Source organism: Alternaria viburni (assembly GCF_023758015.1).
Source record: "Alternaria viburni strain BMP 2772 chromosome Unknown scaffold_3, whole genome shotgun sequence".
Lineage (NCBI taxonomy): Eukaryota > Fungi > Ascomycota > Dothideomycetes > Pleosporales > Pleosporaceae > Alternaria > Alternaria viburni.
Window position 1 is genome coordinate 1680606 of NW_026055772.1, and position 21048 is coordinate 1701653.

Genomic DNA, 21048 nt, shown 5'->3' on the forward strand with positions numbered 1-21048 from the left:
CCTGAATGTGGCGGCTACGTGAAACGCACGGCGCCATGCGGTAGCTAATCAAGACGGACCACGACCTTAGCGGCTCAGGCCTCTTCTGAGCTGTGAATGGCCAAGTAGGTTATTTCCACCTGAACCCCTGGCTTACCCGCTTGCGCAGAGCCTGAAGGTGTGAAAGGTTCTAGCCAGGCGCATGTGCGAAAGGATCGAGCGCCCGGATTCCCCGCGAAAAATATATCAAGTTGAAAATCACCCGCCCTCCCCGTTCTTTTTGTCACATCCTGATCCTCAGACTCACACCAAACACGGTCGTTGCCTGTCCACTCCTTTGAGCATTTCTGCTCGGTACATTCTCTTGTCGCTCTCTGACTACCACGTTCATTGTTCGACTGTCCAACGATTTCGCGCTCAGGTTAGCCGCATCTGCTTTTACTCATCGATACCCTACAAGCAAAGCGTAACGCACATCCTTAACCTGCAATCTACACCGAACATCGACATGTCTGCCTCTGTCAAGTTTACCGGCCTTTTGGCCCTCGCCTCCGCTGTTGCGGCTGTTCCCCACTACCAGCACGAGAAGTTCCACCACAGGGCTGCTTACCCTGTCAACGGATGGGGTAACTCAAACACCACTGCCATGGCTCAGGCTACCGGTACCGGTGCCTACCCTGGTGAACAGACTACCACCATCGACACCACCTCGACCTCCACCTACACTCAGTACGAGACCGTCTACCAGAAGCCTTCCGGTCTTGCTGGAGGCAACAAGCAGGTCGAGGCCGCTGATGCCTCGACTGGTGTCTGTGGCGCAACTGTCACTGTGACTGCTTCCGAGAAGGTCACTGTCACCGTCACTCCCGGAGGCGGTGCTGCTGTCCCCACCTCATCTGCCGCTGGCACCGGATACGGAGTCCCCTCTTCAGTCATGCCCGTCGCTGAGTCAAGCTCCACGGCCGCTGAGTACCCTGCCGCTCCTCCTGCCGACAAGCCCACTTCCTCGGCTGTCGAGAGCACTGTCGAGACTCCCGTAGCTGAGGCCACCACCTCTCCCGCTGCCGAGTACCCCGCCGCTCCTCCCGCTGCTTCGTCTTCCAAGGCTGAGTACCCTGCCGTTCCTGAGGCCCCCACCTCCAAGACCCCCGAGATCACCGCATCCGCTCCCCAGAAGCCCGTCGAGTCGGCCACCTCCGTCGCTTCCTCCGCTGCTCCTTCGCCCACTGCTGGCAACAGCTACAGCGGCGTCAAGCGCGGTCTCGCCTACAACGAGGCTCACCTCTGCACCACCTTCGGCAGCAAGTTCGGCTTCGGTTACAACTGGGGACAGGTTGAGAGCAACGACATCGGCACCTCCTTCGTCCCCATGATGCACGGTCCCAGCAAGTCTTCCGCTGACGAGTGGCTCGCCAACGTCGACACGGCCGTCAAGAAGGGTTCCACCGCCGTCATGGGATTCAACGAGTGTGACCACACTTCGCAGTGCAACCTGAGCCCCGAAGCCGCCTGCACCGCCTGGAAGGAATACATGAACCCCGTCAAGGCAGCCCACCCCGAGGTCACCATTGTCGGACCCTCCGTTACCAACGGCCCTGCGCCCATGGGTCTCGACTGGCTCAGCCGCTTCAACGACTGCTGCCCCGACGCCAAGGTCGACGCAACCAACATCCACTTCTACGACATCTACGACGAGCAGACCATCGACCGCTTCCAAGCCCAGGTCGAAAAGGCCGCGGACATGGGTGGCAAGAAGGTCTGGATCACCGAGTTCGGTCTCAACCCCGGCAGCGCTTCTGAGGAGCAAGCCGCCAGCTTCCTCAAGGACGCCATGGCGTACCTCGACGGCTCCGACAAGGTCCAGGGTTACTCCTGGTTCATGGTCGGTGACGGTGAGAACCAGCTTAACTCTGGTAGCGGCCTCTCGGCTGTTGGCAAGGTCTACGCTGGTGCCGCTTAAGCACCTAACTTCCTCTCTCCCCGCTTCTTTTTAAGTAAGACGGATGGGTTAGGCGTTTTTGTGTGTGGTTAAAAGACTTCTTCTCTGTTTGTTGTGTGTGTATATTTTTGGGTATATCCTTGGGATCAGGCTTTGTTCTCCGGGGAGCTTCATGGCATAGAACGAGCGTATGCGCACTCTGATGCAAAACGATCGCTTCAGCATATTGCTTTTTTGTTTAACTTCTAGTTACAGCTGTGTTTGAGGGGGTGTGGTGGATTGGTGTAGCGATATATGTGATGAATAGAAGACTGTTGATTTCAATTCTTGTCCCTTGCATTCTGTGACTTGCTGAAAGCTGACGCGGTGATGTTGGGTCGGAGAGAAGCGTTTACTGACGTAAGACCCAATGATGCTGTTGCTATGTTGCTTCTTCTCTGCTCTACCTGACGAAGCACTGATGCATCAATCTTAACCTCACGTCTTGTTCTAATTACATAGAGATTATGCAGTCAGCTTGACACCGCCAAAGCGACGTACACATGTGGAGTCTCGCAAGGCCAACCATGTCCTTCCTAACACGCGTATCCCCTCGTATCAACCGCGACGATGCTCCCAGGCACCACAACACTTCCATTGACAGGCATCGCCAACCCCCCAGCAGTGCTCACGTATAGCACATCCCGATCCCGGTCTGTTCTCCCAAAAGCCGCCGCGGTGTCCCCTGCGAACGTCACTGATCCCTTTGCACCTGCCACCACCTCCATCTTCTTCCCACCTGGACTCACAGCAATAACTGTGTTCTCGTAGTTGCTCACAGCCCACAACGTGCCATCCGGACCAAACGTGAAGTCATCTACAAAGTCGGCCACCGCAGTTAGATTGGCGTATAGTTCTACGACTCCTTTGGAGCTACGCGGTATGTACCCTCTTGTAGTGATGGGAACGCGGTATATGGCAATGAGATCCGAGTTACTGAAGTACACCCACTCATCGCGTATCTTGATACCGTTAGCCCCGAATCCTACGGTAGCATTGAGCAGTTGCGGGTACGGCTTGAGTTCTGGTCCATCGGCGATGATCTCGCTTGTCCCGGTTTTGGTATCGAAGCGGAAGAGGAGGCCATATTGAGAATCTACAATCAGGACGATGGAGGGGTCATAGGGCAGAGTCGCCGCGCCGTTGAGCAGTTTTGCCTGAGGTACGTTTGCGATTTTGTGAACCGTGGGTATGGAGACGTCGGGCGAGGCGAAGGTGGCTTGCCATACGGACCAGGTACCGGCGTAGCCAGTTGAATTGGTTGTGGCATTTCCAGCGATAATCGCGTACGTGTCTGGGACTGTTTCTGTGATTCCGAGTAGGTCGGTGACGTTGGTGGCACGGAATTCGTAGATAGGTTCTAGGGTTGCGTTCTCTAGGGACGGGTTCTTGATGGTGTAGAGGATGGGGGTCGGAGCCAATTGAGTAACGAGCAGATCGCCATCTGGCCGGACGGCGAGGTTTTCCAGCCAGGTTGGAACTGTTGAAAGCTGAGCTACTGTTTTGGCTGGGATAGGAAGGGCGGGACCAGGGAGAGGTGAGGATAGTGTGCCGAGATCTAAGAGGGCCAAAGACAGCAGGGAAGTCAGTCTTCTGAGGGACATTGCGCTGTGCTATAAAATGGAATGGTAGTCGTCTCTTGTGGTGTATTTAGCGAGATACATGGGGCACTTTTGACTGCCATGTAGATATATGTCAAAGGGAACTGTTGGATGTATGGTCACGATGAGTATCTCGTATCTAGTTAGTGATAATTTTGATGCCTTTAGTGATAGGTATGTCAGCATGCTCTAACTGCGCGTAGTTCATGTCCCTCCACCTTCATAGATTGGCGTTGGTCTAACGACCTTACACATCGTCACGAAGCGTTATTCAGCAGATGGCTGTGTGTGATTGGATCCGTCTCGTACTACGACTCCACTCGTAAACGCAGCCGACCGGGTGTTAGCCTAGCGTTAACACTGTAGTAGATCCATGGATGTCAGAGGTACGTTTGCCATGCGTTGCCGTTCGGAAAGATGCAGATTGGGGGTGTCAAGAGGAAGGCGCGACTGAGAGCATCCTATGACAAAGCCTTGGAAGTGTGCTTTGTCATCCCACGTGTGCTGTACCAAACCAGCCGTCATGACGCCATGCAGATTCTCTGGTGACTTCCGATTTGGCAGTGTCTCGTTAGCCATCCATGGATATTTCTTGCGACAGCAGCTGCCTGTATCAACCAATCTTGAATTCCGAATTATAGAAATGTATCCAGTGCCAATCGCCTATCGATAACGATCCTTCGACTGGACTGCTTGTGCCTAATGATGATGATCTTCCACAAGTACCAGATGTCCAGTTATTCTGCGCATTCTCTTTAAACACCCATGGCAAGCACATATTGCCTACTCCAATCTTACACGAGGTATAAAAGTACAGTAACGCCGTCCATACGCCTGCGATGGAGGTTGCTAGCCCGCCCTTATTGGTTCTCCTGCTTCGTTTGTTGTTGCTGCTGTGATTGTTGCATGCCTTGCTGCATCGCATTCTGCCCCCAATTTTGCTGCAGCCCTGCGCTATTCGGTGGTTGTGACGCGTTCGAGTTCATCCGTTGCGGCCCGGGCGACTGCTTCATTTGAGGAGTTTGCCCCTTCCATCCTGGGAACAGCTCCTGCAGTTTGGTATATAGCTTGACGAGCTCGGCGGGCGAAGCGGGTATCGACATGATGGCGGGCCCCGGTTGTATTTGCTGGCCAGGCTTGGGCACCTTCTCCGCATTCTGCGCGAGATAGGCGAGGTTTGCCTGGAGGCGGCGCATGTAGCTGGGCTTGTTAGCTGACGTTGCGCAAGGGATGCGCAGCACTCACTCTACGTATTCCTTGGATGGCTGCGGTTTGTCGCCTTCGGGCTTCCCTTCTGGCGTGGGCCCGACTTGGCCTGCCTTGCCCTGCGTCTGGAGCTCGCAGACTTCTTTGATGAGAATGCTGTTGATGTCGAGGAGGGTTGCGACTCGGTCTGCATTACGCGCCGGGTTGGCGGGCGACACTGGCGACGGGGGCACCTGCTTCACGGGCGTCTGGACCTGAGGCGGCTCCGCCTTGACGGGCAGCTGGAGGTTCATGGGGGTCTGCTGGCCGTTGGTCTGCATGCTGCTGGGCGAGGGCTGTGGCTGCGGTGTCGCATAGGGTGCCTGGCCAGTGGTGCTGGCAGGGGAGGCCGTCTGGCGGTTCTGGGCAAACTGGTGGTGGGCAGGCGAGGGCATCGTCTGCGCATAGGGCGCGTTCGAGTAGGGGCTCGGCGACGACAGCTGGTGTTGTTGTTGCTGCGCCTGCTGTTGCTGCTGTTGCGCCTGCTGCATGGCGGCTGCTCCATGGTGTCATGTCAGCCAGGCTGCCAGGAACGCGCCCACGGGCGGCGATAGGGCAGGACAAGAAACGCGCACGTCACTGGCTTACCTCGCTGCTGGAGATACGGGGCTCCTGGCTGAATGCCATTACTCCCCATGGCGCCACCCATGCCCGGGAACGACGGGGACTGCCCGTACTGCCCATGTGGGTTGGCTTGCTGCTGGAGCCGCGCCTGTGCATCGAATTGGGCGTGTTGCGGGGAATTGGCGAACTGGCCGCCATACGCATTAGGGTTATTGAAATCCATTATCGGCACTCATTGGCCACGTCGCACAACTCGGTTTAGATTGATCGGTGGGTTGATCCGTTGATGGGAGAAAACGTGCGGTTCGTGATAAGCTTGGGTTTCGGCTCTAGAAGCTTTGCAACCCCAGCTCAGGCCAGCCGAGCGAGTCAAGTTGGCCGTCCTCGCCCTCTTTGTTCCAGCGCGGCCACTTCCCTCGAGCGCACCCAACATCGTCAAAGGAATTCCAGAATACATCAAATCCCGCATGGCGCCCTACTGGACCAGCGTGCAAGCATGTCCTAATGCAGTGCCTTTAGCAACCTCACACCTCCAGCATCCCTGTCACATGGGCCCACAAAAATGCTTGACATATCTCCCGAACATGGGACGAGACGCTTCCAGATCCGTCACCAGGTACCACGGCCTGCCATTAATACCGGGTCTGAGGCTCTTATCCGCCAACTAGATGAACCGCCGCCACCTGCATATGCCATGTGACTGACTCTTGGGAAGACTCGGCCATGTTGGCATCGAGGCATCTCGAGGCAGCACGCGCCCTCATCCTCCAGGACCGACGCACGCACTTGTTACCTATTTCTCTCATGCACTTCTGAAAACGCCACGTTGTATTCAAGTTGAGCTTGGCAATCGAGTGTAACTACATCATAGGCTCCCATGCTGCCACTTCTAAGCGAGCTCTAGCTCATCACGCGGTGTGTGGATGGGTTTCTTAACCGGGATCTAACCTCTCAACGCTCCTTCGGTGTGTGTGATACATCCATGTGGCTGCATGACGTCGGAATGTGGGCGCCGATGAGTATAGTCCTTGTCTCAATAGCAAAACGTGCTCAAGAGCTCCTTGGGATCTGCACCTCTCGGGCCGAAGTAAGATGCAGAAATACAGTAGTAATAAGCACTTCGTAAGGCGGTGTCTCCCTGATTATTCTCCAAAGACCTCCTCCTTCGTCGGTGTCTCTTTGCGGCGCAGTGCCACAAAGTACGCCTCTTTAGATTCCTGGAGCCAGTCAGCGTGGAACATCCACTGTGCGGAAAAACCTACAGCGCGAGAGGATTCCGGCTTCTCCCTGTACACCTTGGCGAAGAGACGCTTCAGCTTTGTCTCGAATGCCTTTTCCTCCGATCCTTTGTAGTACTTGCAGAGGAAGTGGCCGCCAGTCTTGAGCGTATCGAAAGCGAACGTCAGGGCGGCCATGCACAAGTCCTACGAAGTTTAGTAAAATCAAGAGTGATCGGCGGACTACCCACCATGCTGCCGGCGTGGTCTCTGAAAGCATTTCCGCTGGTGTTCATCATCCTAAAATATGGGTCACTAAGGCTCTTCTTGTAGAAGCCGGCCGTTTGGTCCCAGGGTTCTGACATGTCGCTGAGCACCACGTCTACTGCTCTGCCCTGCTGCATGTCCCTCTCCTTCAACGAGAGCCTAGTTGGAGCATCTTGTTCTCTGTCACTGGTCTCTGCTGGGCGCCCAATCGGCTCGAGTTCTGCGCCCTCCAGATGAGCATGTCGTTCGATGTCAATGTATCCTCGTTCCATGTCGTCCAGCTCTTCTTCGGTAAGTCCCTCGCTTGCTTTCGCAGAAACCTGTTTTCTGGGTCTGCCCAGGTCCGGATCTCGCACATAGGCTCGAACCTCGTCTTGGATTACAGGTGACAGGAAGTCGCCTTGTATGGTGGAGACACCTCGCGGGGGTTGTGCGGGTATCAGGTCAATACCTATGACACGACCCTCTGGAGCGGTGCGATCTGCAGCAACCTGGAGACATTAAGATGCTGTAATTTGTGTAGATGGATCTGGCGAACCTGGGACCATGATCCTGGTGCAAAACCCTGGGGTCCTTTAGCATCGTGTTTTCAGTGAAGGCGACAAACATACGAGATCGACGACAGTCTGCCCGGGTTGGAAAAGCTTGTGCTTGGTGTTAAGCTGTGGCACGTTAGTCAGTGCGCAGTCACAGACCGAGGCGCAATTACTTCAAGCAGCTTGAATGCAGCGCGACTCTTCAAGCCTTGTACTTTGGCTTCCTTGGCGAAGAAGTCCCTGCCTTGGCGTGACTTCCATCTTGTTGAAGATGAGGATGCACGCCGATCTGAGAGCCTGTGACTGGATTGGTGAGAGTCACGAGTCGCGTGTCTCAAGGCAAAACACGCGGGCGCTACTGGATGATGTGAAGACTCCAGTAGCAAGCTATCTGTGAGCTGCCGAAATACACGACGTGATAGCATAGGGAAGGTGCAACTGTTGTGCGTCGCCTTCGCCTTCGCAGAACTTATATACTCTTATCGATAACGTACGTCAACGACTTCGACATGTCACCCCAAGTCCAGGTCCTTCCCAAATACTCGCGATGGAAAGGACGATAGCTAGGAAAACTACATGTTGCAAGCGACCTTGACTTGACTTAAAGAACAATCACTGTGTTCGTGATAGCTCATCATCTCGGACTCGAGATGTGAGGTCATCTCCGAGATATTATCGTCTTCAACCTCGGAACGCCGAACCTACGATTACGATGTGTCTACGTCCACGGCCGACGTTTGTACCCCGCTGTTCTCCAGAGTCTAGTGAGCACGCGATCTCAGTTGGGTGTGGGGTCGTGTGCTCATCGAACGGTACGTTTTGGATGTCTTCGCAGTATCTGGTGATGGAGAGCCCGGGCGGTACCATTCCGCATGTGACGACACCCATCCAAGACAGATACAGGCTATCAAGATCATGAGCAGCAGGGCTCTAAAACAGCATCCTATAGTGTTTCCAACAACGGCTGACGCAGAAGGAGTGACAGTGCGCAGCTGACTGCGTCGTCTAGTAAGGGGTGACTGAGGCGCAACGCCAGTTTGCGTGCATCTGCCCTGGTGTTCCCCTGACGTGTTGCCATGATGCGCGTCGAATCATGGCGGCTCGCAGTCAGCCCCGTCAAGGGGCTGATGCCGGAGGGAGACGACAGGTGTCAACCAGAGCCAAGTATCAGATCGCGAGTACCCGGGCCGTCAGCGAGGACCGTGGTTGTTATAAGCATGGCTGATGGCATTCGTCGATTCGTGGCGCTAGACTAAAATTCGCTCCTTCCTCCCGCGGTATCCTCAAATCTCCGCTACCAGAGACGATCCAAACACGACAACCCTACCGAGGAGCGACGCCCATGACACACGCGCGACTACACACACAAACACTCACTTGAAAGCTGCCTTGCATGGAAGATCGAATTCACCGCTCATCGACAAGTCCTGCTCACCTCGTACGGCCGGAAATCTGTCTTCACCTCCGCAACACCATTTTCCGATGACCTCGACACTACGTCGCGCGACCTTTTCCTTCCGTCGATAGAACTTGTCCCCGCCCGGACAACAATATCCTGCTTTTTAGAGCAACAGCGCCGCGTTCAGAGCAACGCCAAACAGCGTCATGTCGAAACCATCCGAGAAGCCGCAATCGCAACCGCCCGCCATCATGAGCGACGAACCGGGCAAGGGCATAAAAGTGAGTTGAGGTAACATTCCTAGTCGCAGGACATCAATTGACCCCTCATTGCAGCCCCTCGGCACGCCCGACATAACCAGCCTCCAGCGCGTCCGCCAGGTCTTTGCGCAGCCAGTTCTGGCTTCCTTCGTCGCCGGCGGCGTAGCTGGCGCAGTTTCACGAACCGTCGTATCGCCTCTCGAACGCCTCAAGATTCTATTCCAAGTCCAGAGCGTTGGTCGCGAGGAATACAAGATGTCAGTACCCAAGGCTCTGGCTAAGATGTGGAGGGAGGAAGGATGGAGAGGGTTCATGGCCGGAAACGGCACCAACTGCATACGAATTGTACCATACTCGGCTGTACAATTCAGCGCATACAACGTCTATAAGCGGGTACGTCTATTCCTCTTCTGTTCAGCGTGTTCTTGATTTCAGCGAGCGACTTGCTTTTCAAACATGGGGTGGATGGGAGAAGGTATGGGCGGACGAAAGAGAGAGGGCGGTAAGTGGGGAAGGATCCGAAGCTTCGTCGATGGAAAGCTCAAAGTGAGCCGGGAGGAGATATTCAAGGACCCGGAGGTTTCTGCAAAGACGACGACGGCCATGGTATGTCCCAAAGTTTCATAGCTAACTTGCCCTAGTTCTTCGAGAGCGAACCAGGTGCCCCTCTCGATGCCTACCAGCGACTACTCTGTGGTGGTCTTGCTGGTATTACCTCAGTCACGTTCACCTACCCACTCGACATCGTCCGAACACGCCTATCCATCCAGTCCGCATCGTTCTCCGATCTCAAGAAGGAGGCTGGCCAGAAGCTACCGGGCATGTGGCAACTGCTTACAACTATGTACAAGACCGAGGGTGGTTTCCCGGCGCTATACCGTGGCATCCTTCCCACAGTGGCTGGTGTCGCACCGTATGTCGGCCTTAACTTCATGGTGTACGAGATCGCCCGTACGAAGTTTACACGCGAGGGTCAGAAAGACCCGGGTGCCATCGGCAAATTAGGAGCGGGTGCCGTCTCCGGTGCTGTTGCGCAGACCATCACATACCCATTCGATGTCCTGCGGCGGAGATTCCAGATCAACACCATGAGTGGTATGGGATACCAGTACGCAGGAATCGGCGACGCCATCAAGCAGATCATCAAGACAGAAGGCTTCCGGGGTCTGTACAAGGGTATTGTGCCCAACCTTCTCAAGGTCGCGCCTAGCATGGCTAGCAGTTGGCTCAGCTTCGAAATGACACGAGACATGCTCATGGGCAAGTGGAACTCGGGCTTCTTGTAGGACAGACAGTCCCAACTTCACCATCGTCGAAACGGACTACGGCAGAAGAAACCGACAAGAAACTCCACATTACGAGCGCTCTTCCGACGGGAAGAAAGATACACGAAACCGTTCACCGACAGCAGGTGGCATTGTATAACGTCAACGAAAGCGATTGATACAAAATACGAGCATTGCATTTGGGAAGGATCAGCACGGCCTGGGGGTCTGATTTGGGAACGACCTCCCATGGATAACAGCGAAGGCGTTTGACTGGGTTTTAGTCCTTGCAAGTTGCACAGCATTCACATGCAACTTTTCCTTCTTCTTCCTCTTCTCTAGAGCCGAAAAAGAACGAGCGGTCATGCATCATACATAGAAGCATATTCGAGTCTGCTACGCGGACATGATTTGGCATGGCTTGTACAACATAGATGGTTTCATGGTGGACCTGGGAAACTGGGGTTAATGGAACTGCTTTATATCAATACTGGTGCTTGACGTGTAGAAGAGTGGACATGTTCCACCAAATTCACGCATGCCATCCTTTATCCTCATCTGCATGTTACCATTGCGCGAACAGGACAGTAGTACATGTCGTCCCTAGCCCCTAGCCCCCGCCGCACACCTAGTCACTCTCTTCCCCATGTCGTCGTTCAAGCGCTTCACCACAACCCCTGTCACGTTCAGAACATGTACTGTTCTTCCGTCAGTACCGCTCTACACTATCCCTTCAAATTGCAATGTAGATACTTACATGCCCTTGCACCCGTGACAAAAGCAATAAGAGTGCTCACACTGCTCGTCGCGACAGTATTCCCAGCTCTTCTTTCCTTTCTGATATCGATGCATGTGTGAGTCTTCGTACGTAGGAGAGGGGGGTGTTGGAGTGCGTACGTTGTGACATGTGTTGAGCTTGTCAATGCATATGTTGCATCGTTTTTTGGCAGCTGTGGTGATGTCTGTTGGTGTTGAGACTTGGTCTGTGGTGATGATGGAGCGGGAGGGGAGGGTTGATACTGTTGTAGGGGAATCATGGGTGAGGGCTGTGGTCGCGGTGACTAGGACGAGGAGGCATGCTAGTATAGCGACGGATTTGATGGAGAAGTGCATGATGTTGGTTTTGGTGATTGTTGGGTTTCTGTTGAAGTCGTGGAACTGTGGAGTAATGGAGTGACCAGGATGGAAGCAGGATATGTAAATAGATGAATAGTATTCTACGTGTCTGGTAGTTGTCATACAAACTGGTCAGTGAGTCACTGATCTAGAAGTGTTTGGTACCTGGATGTGAATCGCGCAGTGAAGTGATGAGTGCAAGATGTCACATGTAAAACCTGCATACGCAAATAGTTGAACTAGTATGACATTTGAGATGGTCTACAGGGAGATCAACCCCAAGACCTTTACTCCGAATGCAAGGGAAAATGTTACAGTATTTACAAAGACCCTCTATAGCTCGCCGTCCTTCCGCAGAGTCTCGTTACCCCAGGGCTCGCTTGTCAAGCAAGTCAATCCAGCAGCCGGCTCGCAGCTCTTCCTTCCGCTCAATGGTCCTGGTGATGGCAGCTTGAGGCCGCCAGCCGCGTATTGGCGTCCCTGCTCGTTGGCAAGAGCCTCACCGGCGCCCGCCTCTACGTTCAGCGATCCCTTGCCAGATGCCAGACCCTTGCCTCCAGGCTGCGCACCGGTAGATTGTTCGGCGGCCTTGAGGGCCTTGAGCAGGTTGACTGTCGAGTCGTATGTGAGGTCCTCGTAGTAGTCGTCGTTGATCTGGACCATGGGCGCGTTCGCACATGCACCAAGGCATTCGACCTCGGAGAATGTGAAGAGGCCGTCTGCGGTGGTCTCGCCGTGGTGTACGCCCAATACGTCTTCGCAAGCCTTCATAACGGAGTCACTGTCGCAAAGCATGCACGGAGTCTTCATTCTGTCAGCTGCTGCCCTCGATGCTAAACATGGTGTCTACTCACGGTTGTGCAGACCTGGACGTGGAACTTGCCCACGGGGTCCCGGTTGTACATGGTGTAGAAAGTCGCAACCTCGTATACACGCATTGGTGGCATCTCCAGTATCCGCGCAACCTCGTTCATGACGCTGATGCTGCAGAATCCGTGCTGGCGTTGTCCGAGGTCGAGGAGCGGCATGACGGCGGCCTTCTTGTATTGGGAGGGGTATCGAGAGACGATCTCTTGGATGAGTTCCTCATTTTGTGGTGTAAACTTGAAGGGAATTTTGAGGTTGTTTTGAGGCGTGTCGCGGTGCTACAGACGTATTAGCTCGGCTTCCAGCGCAAGATGAATGAATTACATACGACGTTGAGCGAGCCGCTCTCGTTCCATGACGGTCGCGAAACGCTGAAAGCCCGCCATTGAGCCCTCTGGAACTGTCGCGAGGCCCGTGGGGCAATCCTGCATGCGAGGGGGACGAGTCTTGAGGCCATGGTGGGTTGTGCTGCGGGCTGGAGGCGATGGCGTCGATTGAAGATGTCAACGATGAAGCTCGTCCGAAGCGCCAAGTAAATGTGCAGGGGTCATTGCAATCAGCCGCCTCTGATTGGCCACATCCAACATCTCCACTCCATTGTACCTTCGACGCTTCCTCACTCCTTCTCCGCATAGTTCAGGTCATCCCAAGCATCGCTTCGTGTTGCGTGATCGATGGCATTACCTGATCGCCGTTCTCCCGTAGCTACATGGATCCACGACTTCGCTGCTTGAAACACATTACCGCCTTTGCTGCAGCGAGCCATGCCCAGTACAGTCGAGGCCGCCACGTAGCTATCCCCACCGACACCGTCCTCGTGCGTTTCGACGCTGCTGCGCACTGCGGAAGCTTCATTTTTCTCTGGCATCCGCGGCAGTCTAGCCTGCGGATTCCTTTGTTGGCAACGTCCCGTATTAGTTTCTGCGCAAAAAATGGCTCGGTACAGAGCCGCATCGGTGCTCGTGGAATGCGCCTACGGCGGTCAACCACGTCTGATGGAACTGTGGGTCTGCTAACACACACGCTGGGGGCACCTCGCGACATTGCATTCTTAGGAGTAGCAGTCGGTGGACTGAGAGACGCATAGGATTCTTCCCTCTGTGCCGCCGTAGGTGGAAAGATACCCTAGCCATGGTGTCTGACCAATCGGCCGCTGTTCGCCTCATTGACGGCGCTCTGCGCGGACGCAGGCTGGCTTGCCGTTTGATGAGTTGTACTAATGTTTGCACTGTCAATTCGGTATCTTCACAGGCTTACAACACCGGCCGCTTCTTCCAGCCATGTTTCAGAGTCATATGATGCCACTACGTGTACGTGTACATCACTCATGCAGCACTTCACTAGTACAAGGGGGCGGTCAACATCTACGCCATATAAGTATCTACTGCTACTATCATAGCACTTCCTGGTCTTCTTCAACATCCCTTCGCTCTACCCCCACTACTACGCTGCCGACCTACACTCACGTTCGTCTCGTGGCTCACCCACTTATTCGCCCAGCATGTGCAAGTACACAATCACGATACTCGAATGCGGCCACAAGCTGGATGATCATGTCGTCACTCTCAACTGCCCCTACTACGATAGGACCAGAGTACCCTGTGACCGTGACAATGCGAGGACAAAAGATCGCTGCACCGTAAAAACCAGAGACCAAAACGGGATTTGCAATAGATGTCTCCGCGACAACGAAGAAGCCGCCATGCGCCGTGACTTGGAAAAAGAAAGAGAACACAAACGCCGAGAAAACGAAGAAGCCGCAGAAGCATTCCGACGTGGGCAGGAAGAACTGAAAGAGAAGAACCGCCGGGAGGCGGAAGAAAGACGACGGGCTCAGCAAAAAGCCGACGACGAAGCCAGGGACAGAGCCCGCCGGGAAGCGGACAGAAAGCAGCGAGCTGACGAAGAGGCCAAGGAGAGAAGTCGCAGGGAGGCCGAAGAAAGACGCCGAGCGGATCAGAGGGCCGAAGAAGAAGCTACGGAGAAACGCCGCCGGGAAGAAGAACAACGACGTCGGGCGAGACAAAAAGCCGACGAAGAAGCTATGGAGAAGCGCCGCCGGGAAGTGGAGCAAAGACGACGGGACGACGAGGAAGCTAGGGAGAGAGACCTTAGGGAGGCGGAAGAAAGGCGGCGGCAGGCCAAGAAAGAAGCCGATGAAGAAGCCATTGCGAGAAGACTTAGGGACCAAGAGAGAGAGCTGGCTGAAAAGGAACAGGAAATGGAAAGAAAACGCAGAGAGCATGAGAAGAAGATGGCAGAGCATGACAAGAAGATGGCAGAGGACATTGAGCGACGCCGGCGGGAGCATGAGAAGAGATTGGCAGAAGAGGAAGCACAAGCAAAGGAGATCGAAAGGCAGAGAAAGGCGGAGCTCGACCGACTGGCCAAGGAACAACGGGATCTGGATTTGATGATTCAAAAGTCCAGAGAAGAAGCGGACCGGAAGAAGAGAGAAAAGGAGGAAGAGGAGCAGCGAGCTCTGAGGGAGTCTGAAAGATGGGAGCAGGAGAAGAAGTACCGAGAGGAACTAGTAAGTTCAAATGTTATCCCCGTCCACAGCAGCAGCTAACCTCACACCCCCCACAGCTCCGATCAAGGACCGCCGCACCACCATCACCGCCCGCCACACCCCCCGCGCCCCCAGCCCCCGCCCCCAAACCCACCGTCAACAAATCAGCACCCCGCCCCCCTCCAGCACCCAAGCCCGCACCAAAAGAAATCAACTACTCTCTCCCCGCTGTTGGCGACCAAACGTATGGTCACATGATGCTAGGCAATCGTCGTGCCCCCATGCACCCCTCGCAAGAGATCCCCGGAACGCCATCAACCTCAGGCATACCCATGTCACCCACAAGCCCAGCACCATTCGCGCGTCTCGGCGGCGCCATCGCGGCTTCTGATGTCCCTGTCGTGAGGGAGGTAAGGGGCCAGATCCCGCCTGTCATGCCCGTCGCTATGGACTCGAGGGCTGGATTGAGGAGGACGAGCGAGAGCAGGAAGCCGCCGCCGCCCGTGCCGCAGCGCAAGCCATCGGGCACGGATGGTATGGATCCTGTTTTGAAGGCAAAGTTGGAGAAGCGGAGGGCTTGGGAACCAGAAGAGGAGGAGAAGAAGGATGTTTCGCCGCCGAGGTCTCCTGGGCAAGAGCCCACTGCACGGAGGCTGAGTCCGTCTGAATTTGACACTAAACGGAAGACGGGCTGGAAGAAGGATGAGGCTTGAGCTTTTTTTGTTTTGCATTGGAGGTGTTGAGGGCGCAGTGAGTGGGACTATTACTTCATTCCTTTTGTGGTATCTATCCTATGTAGTATCTCACAATCCACCACAATGTTCTTTCCATCATGGAGGAAAGTTCCTCATATCGTCCCTGGCTAGATTCCATACTAGTACATGTTCCCGTATCGGGCATCAGTATCTATCCGGATGTAGTACTCCCGCTTCAGGAAGTTGGCGACGTGATCAACCTCGTTATACTTGACCTTGGAGGGATCTTTGATATTCTGACGCCGCTGACCACATTCATCAAGACTCTGGCACTGAATTTAGTTAGCAGTGAACTACTATCATGTACATAGGACTTCAACTTACCATGTCGGGATCACGCTTAGCATACTCAAAGAATGCATCGACCTTCTTGATGTAGTCCGGGGTTTCGAGGTTGTTGGTTGACAGGATACGCATTGAGTCGCATGCATATCTGACATCGTTAGCATGCACATCATCAAGAGACCGTGATCCCAAACTTACGCGGTGACATTCCCACCGATCTCCTCCTCTTCCACGACATCCATCACAAGCTTAGCAGAGACGATTCGGTCAGCATGATCGAGCTGATCATCGTCATTGTCCGTAGAAAGAGCCGACTGGTAGTTCATCACGCGAATTTGGTTGGCTCGGCGATCGCGAAGAATGGTCGCGATGATGTCCTTCAGATCGTCGATCGTGTACGTGGCCTTGCCGTCGGTAGTGGTAATCTCCGATATGTCTGCGCTGTACAGTTTCTTCAGGGACTCTTCGCCGTATGCTTTGTATCCTTCCCCGAAGTATGTACTGTCTGGCAGACGAAGGTAGAGGATCTGTGCATTCGATAGGCCGAGGAGAGAAGAAGAGACGATAGTGTGCTTGCCGATCTGGACCGTGGTCTCGTTGGCAACTGTGGTATACTGGTTAGTCTCGTTGTGCAGTATGAGGGTCTCTTGTGGCGCCTTACGTGGCGCTTCCTCGTTCGAAGAAGAGATGGACTGCGTGCCATCCGGCCTGACCGAAGCCACGTCGGACATGAACTTGTAGGCATCTTCAAGGCCGCGCTCAAGCTCTCGAACACGAGTGTTGTTGGCTACTTCACCACCGCTGTCCGCTGCGAAGACGACCGTAGTGACGCATTTGAAAACATATAGGTCGTGGTATAGATCTGGGTTCTGGAAGAGCAGGCCATCGACTGTATGGCCGGTGAAGTAGATGGAACCACTGCGCGCATTAGCTTTGGTAGCCTTGCAAAAGATGATTCCACAGCTCACCCGGTGCACGGAAAGGGCGAGTCAGCAGTAGCAGAAAGTGCTGCTGTTGCGAGAACCGTCAGTAGCGCGGCATAGACCGAGAAGCAGCGTGGCGCAATCATGTTGTTGAGAATTGAGCGAAACAGGTGCGAAGGGATGTGAGGGATCGATGCGGCAGCGGGGGGAAGGTGTGGTTAAAGAGAGGAGGGAGTGAGGGTGATGGTGAAGTTTATCGATGTGCCAAGCTGGGACGTCTACAGCAGGAGCAGCCGCGGCGACCCTGAGGTGTAACAAGGAAGGTGCGACCCATGGCCACCTTCATCTCTGTTTTCGCAGTCTCCCAAGGCAGGTAGTCACGATGGCACATAGGCAATCGAGGTAGTCTTGCAAACATTAAAAACATAACATTCATAATAGAGTGTACGAAGGAGAAAGTATTACGCATAATTACAGGAATACAACTCAATGCAGTGATATCGTAACTTCGTTCTCATGATCCAACCCATCTCGAAACGCCCAAACACAGTAAAGAAACTCCAAGAAACATGTATCAAGTGCCTCTGTAAAAGAAAAAGAAACATGCGAAAGGAAAGAGAGAATCAACAAAGCAAGAGACGCTATCGAAAGATGTTTTGCAGAATACTCTCCAACTTCTCCGCCAGTGGGTCCTCAGGCTGCTGCCGCCCCTTCTCGTCGAAGCGCGGTGGCAGTTCAATGGTAGCATCAGAGGTATCTGACCCGGGACTTTCGGATCGATGACGCCTTTTGCGGGCCCTGCCGGACTCTCTTGTAGCATCCGATCGTTCGTCATCCCTGCGTCGCCTGTGTCGCTTGTGACTGTGGTCGTCTCGATGTCTGTGTTGCCTTTCGGAATCGGAATCGGATGAAGACTCCCGTGATCGTGAGGCCGATCGGGAGGGTATCTCTCGTTCTTGTGGGATCGGGTCGAAATGGACGCTCTTGTCTTCTTCCGGGGACGGACTCGGGCTAGGCGGTTCGTCTACGGGCCCTGTTTTGGTATTAGCGAATTGTTCAGATTCATGGGCAGGCAGCGGCCTCCACCCACCACGTGAAGACGCAAAGTTATGGTGCTCTTTACCGCCATCAGGGACTGGAGCACTCACATTGTCACCCCCACGTCGTGGCTGGCCGTAATAGGGTTCGTGTTGTTGCTGGTGCTGGGGTGCATATGGGTTGCCAAGGTGCAAGTCGTCGTGTGGTGGGTTGACGAAATGTGAGGGATGGTTTGGCTCGTATGCGCTCTGGGGAGGCGGAGGGAAGTCTGCTGGGTTATACGGAGGATAAGGATTGTTGGTGTTGGGATTGAAATTGAGGTTGGGGTTGGGGTCTACTGGAGCACTAGGGGGAGGGGGAAAGTAGTTCGTCTCAGGGAAGTAGCGAGAGTCGTTAGGATGAGCAGTGGAGGCAGTGGACACAGTGGTGGGAGTGGGACTATCGTAGGGGCTGTAGGTGCCTGTGGAGTAGGCTGAATCCTCCTCGCCTGGTGATGTTGAGTATGCTAATTGCGGTGTGGGCGTGGGGTGGACTCACGTCGTCGTTCGGCTTCCTTTTCGGCCTTCTTACGGTCGCGCCGCTTCGCTGCTTCATGGGCAGCCAGACCAGCTACACCGGCAACCGCCGCCGTCTCCGCGACCTTTCGTGATCGACTCTTGCTGCGGCTCCGGCTCCGACTTCCACGTCGACCACCAGAGGAAGAAGAGCTTCCTCGGCGTCTACGGTGCGCGCGGCTGCGGTCCCGGCTTCGACTGCGACTACTGGCACGATCGGTGTACACCGGATCATCGCCGTACTCTACTAAAACAGGTTCACTCACTGTACTTCCACGTCTGCTGCGGTTGCGTCCGGTGAGGCGGGAGAGGACTGACCTGGACCTTGAGCGCGACCTTGACTTGGACCGCGATGCCGCCCTAGCCTCCTTCTTAGCCTTGCGTTTCTCATAAAGTCCAGTGACAGCTGCGCCGGCAACGCCAGCGGCAGCGATTGGCACACCCTGTCGGATCCGGCTAGGTGAGCGCTTGCCCTTGCGCTTTCGAGACTTGCTACGGCTGCGTGCCGCAAGACCGGCTACAGCAGCAGAGGCAAGGCCAACTTGCGCTGCTCTGTTGTTGCGATGCTCAGGGTCTAGGTGTTTGCTCGTGCTACGAGACCTACCCCTGTCATCAGCCACTGAGGCGGACCTGGATCTTCTTCGGCTCTTCCTAGAACGCGATCTGCCACCATGACGTGATCTGCTTCGGTGCCGATCTTCTATGACCGTAACCGTCTCCTCTTTGACCACCTTGTTCTTGTTCCTTTGTCCAGCAGCGTAGGCGAGAGCTCCGACACCGGCGAGGGCGGCAAGCGTGCCCAGCTCCTTCACCCTCGACTTGCTGCGGTGGCGAGATTTGGCACGCCGGCTGCCCCTGCCACGGTCAGAAGAAACAGACCGAGATCTATCACGGTTGTTAAATCGATCGAGAGCCACGGCACTCACAGCACCGAGCGTGCCGTAGCCAAGAGCATTGCCAATGTTGCCTCCAGCAGCTTCACCCTTTCTCTTGCGGTGATGTCTGATGATCTGTCCTGCAGCAACTCCGGCAAGAGCACCTGCTGCAACATCACGCTTGGTGCGGGTCTCGCTTCCGCCCCAGGTATCCTTCTCCTTGTGGATGTAGATGTCGTCGTCGCTATAGTAGTTCTTATCTCCCCACCGGTGGTCGTATTCACGCTCGTCGGCGTATCGCTCATCGTAGCGACCGCCGCGATCGATCTCCTTCACTCTGCGCTCGTAGTAGTAATCTTCCTCGTGGCGCTGCGGACGAGCAACCTGTCTGTCTTCTTCAGTACGTTCAACAAGCTCGTAGGAGGGCTCTTGGACGCGCTCGCGGATGATGATGGGTTGAGGGGCTTCCTCCCGGATAATAATAGGCTGCATCTGCATCTGCATGGGTGGCATCTGCTGGGGCTGGGGGGCCTCATTGCGGATGTAGATGGACTGGGGCTGGGGTGGTGGGGGTTGGGGCAGCGGCTCAGGGCGGAAATACTCAGTAGACCTCGAGTACTTCTCCAACTCGTAGGGCTGCTCCCGCGGGAAGATCTCGCGCTCGCGGTCGTAGTCCCGGGAGATGCGGATCTCGGTGCGCGCAGGTGAGGGGGAGCGCTCGTATTCGCGCTGGATGCGATACTCGGAACGAACGGGCGAAACTTCGCGCTCACGCTCGGCGTAGTGGTAGTGTCTCACTTCTCGTTGGGGAGCGGGCGCTTCATGGCGCTCGATATGATAGTCCTTGACGGAGCGACGGTCGTCGAAGTCGTCGCGCCCACGGTGGACCATGCGCATCTCGGTCTCGTACGTGTCTTCCTCGAGGCTGTGGTCGGGCACCTTGTAGCGCCGCACCGTGGTGTAGCCAGTGGCACCAGTGCGCGTGGACGTAGTGTCCCACTCGCGGTCGCGCTCGCTCCTTTTGTAGATGACCGACATGGTGCGGCGTGGAGTCGTGGAAAGAGAAGTGGAGGGGCAAGTTGCAGTGGCTCGGAAGTGCGCGCAATGCAAATGCAATGCAGGAGGGGAGCAGAGGATAGGGGATGTTTGTAGACTCTGGCGGCGGGTGCTCGCCTACGTAGCCAGTCGTGGTGACTCGCTGCTAGGCGTGACTGTGAACGGCTGAGCGAGGGCGGGTACTCGCAGGCGTCGATCGCGAGCGGGCGGGGCTGGGTGATTGGCGAGAGTGTTGATCAACACGCTCACTATCGTTGGGGATGCGCAATACTGGCGGACTGCGATAGCAAACGAGGTGGGGTAATAAGAGGGTGAACGCGAGTAGGGCAGACGACGTCAAGTGTCAGGAATAGCGGACCCGTCAGAAGACTTGATTCTGGCCTGCCCAGAAGGCAAGAGGTACCCTGAGGCCGATGACGTCAAACCAATCGCACCACCTCAACCGACCGCACGCTGGACCATGTGTTTCAACACCGCGACTCCAGTGACTAAATACATACGGGCGCCGTCGGGCAGTGCCTGTCTGCGCGCAGTCTGTCTGCCTTACCTTAGTACCCTCTTCGCAGACAAGATGGGCACACCGCGCCGTCGCAGCCCTACATCGAGCCACGACGGGAGCGCGCGCATCGCACATTATGCGAACCATTACCTGCAAGCTGTCACATTCGCTAGAAGTTTCTTTTTGTGGGCACCAAGAACTCACCGGACATTGCGCCATCACCTATGCGCATAGCCCCGCATGCGGTGAGCGCTCGA

At 55.2% G+C, this 21048-nt stretch overlaps 8 protein-coding genes across 8 annotated transcripts; 3 read left to right on the forward strand and 5 right to left on the reverse strand.

Annotated features, from left to right (window-relative positions):
• Nucleotides 1–487: 487 nt before the first annotated feature.
• Nucleotides 488–1939, forward strand: J4E79_002187 (uncharacterized protein; the record flags this gene model as incomplete). The annotated part of the gene is made up of 1 exon (XM_049351088.1): nucleotides 488–1939. The coding sequence occupies one exon, from the start codon at nucleotides 488–490 to the stop codon at nucleotides 1937–1939; it is 1452 nt and encodes a 483-aa protein (XP_049214927.1).
• Nucleotides 1940–4418: 2479 nt separating this feature from the next.
• On the reverse strand, nucleotides 4419–5294 carry J4E79_002188 (uncharacterized protein; the record flags this gene model as incomplete). Its single annotated transcript, XM_049351089.1, has 2 exons — nucleotides 4419–4758; nucleotides 4804–5294. 2 exons carry the CDS (start codon nucleotides 5292–5294, stop codon nucleotides 4419–4421), a joined length of 831 nt encoding a protein of 276 aa, XP_049214928.1.
• Nucleotides 5295–6509: 1215 nt separating this feature from the next.
• J4E79_002189 (uncharacterized protein) lies at nucleotides 6510–7433 on the reverse strand (the record flags this gene model as incomplete). The annotated part of the gene is made up of 4 exons (XM_049351090.1): nucleotides 6510–6584; nucleotides 6630–6791; nucleotides 6836–7342; nucleotides 7416–7433. 4 exons carry the CDS (start codon nucleotides 7431–7433, stop codon nucleotides 6510–6512), a joined length of 762 nt encoding a protein of 253 aa, XP_049214929.1.
• Nucleotides 7434–9037: 1604 nt separating this feature from the next.
• J4E79_002190 (uncharacterized protein) lies at nucleotides 9038–10332 on the forward strand (the record flags this gene model as incomplete). Its single annotated transcript, XM_049351091.1, has 3 exons — nucleotides 9038–9067; nucleotides 9122–9439; nucleotides 9688–10332. 3 exons carry the CDS (start codon nucleotides 9038–9040, stop codon nucleotides 10330–10332), a joined length of 993 nt encoding a protein of 330 aa, XP_049214930.1.
• A 1428-nt stretch (nucleotides 10333–11760) lies between these two features.
• Nucleotides 11761–12751, reverse strand: J4E79_002191 (uncharacterized protein; the record flags this gene model as incomplete). Its single annotated transcript, XM_049351092.1, has 3 exons — nucleotides 11761–12231; nucleotides 12282–12572; nucleotides 12623–12751. 3 exons carry the CDS (start codon nucleotides 12749–12751, stop codon nucleotides 11761–11763), a joined length of 891 nt encoding a protein of 296 aa, XP_049214931.1.
• A 1044-nt stretch (nucleotides 12752–13795) lies between these two features.
• Nucleotides 13796–15519, forward strand: J4E79_002192 (uncharacterized protein; the record flags this gene model as incomplete). The annotated part of the gene is made up of 2 exons (XM_049351093.1): nucleotides 13796–14827; nucleotides 14884–15519. 2 exons carry the CDS (start codon nucleotides 13796–13798, stop codon nucleotides 15517–15519), a joined length of 1668 nt encoding a protein of 555 aa, XP_049214932.1.
• Nucleotides 15520–15680: 161 nt separating this feature from the next.
• On the reverse strand, nucleotides 15681–16915 carry J4E79_002193 (uncharacterized protein; the record flags this gene model as incomplete). Its single annotated transcript, XM_049351094.1, has 4 exons — nucleotides 15681–15833; nucleotides 15886–15994; nucleotides 16045–16764; nucleotides 16815–16915. 4 exons carry the CDS (start codon nucleotides 16913–16915, stop codon nucleotides 15681–15683), a joined length of 1083 nt encoding a protein of 360 aa, XP_049214933.1.
• A 495-nt stretch (nucleotides 16916–17410) lies between these two features.
• On the reverse strand, nucleotides 17411–20274 carry J4E79_002194 (uncharacterized protein; the record flags this gene model as incomplete). Its single annotated transcript, XM_049351095.1, has 2 exons — nucleotides 17411–18294; nucleotides 18345–20274. The coding sequence occupies 2 exons, from the start codon at nucleotides 20272–20274 to the stop codon at nucleotides 17411–17413; spliced, it is 2814 nt and encodes a 937-aa protein (XP_049214934.1).
• Between the last annotated feature and the right edge of the window lie 774 nt (nucleotides 20275–21048).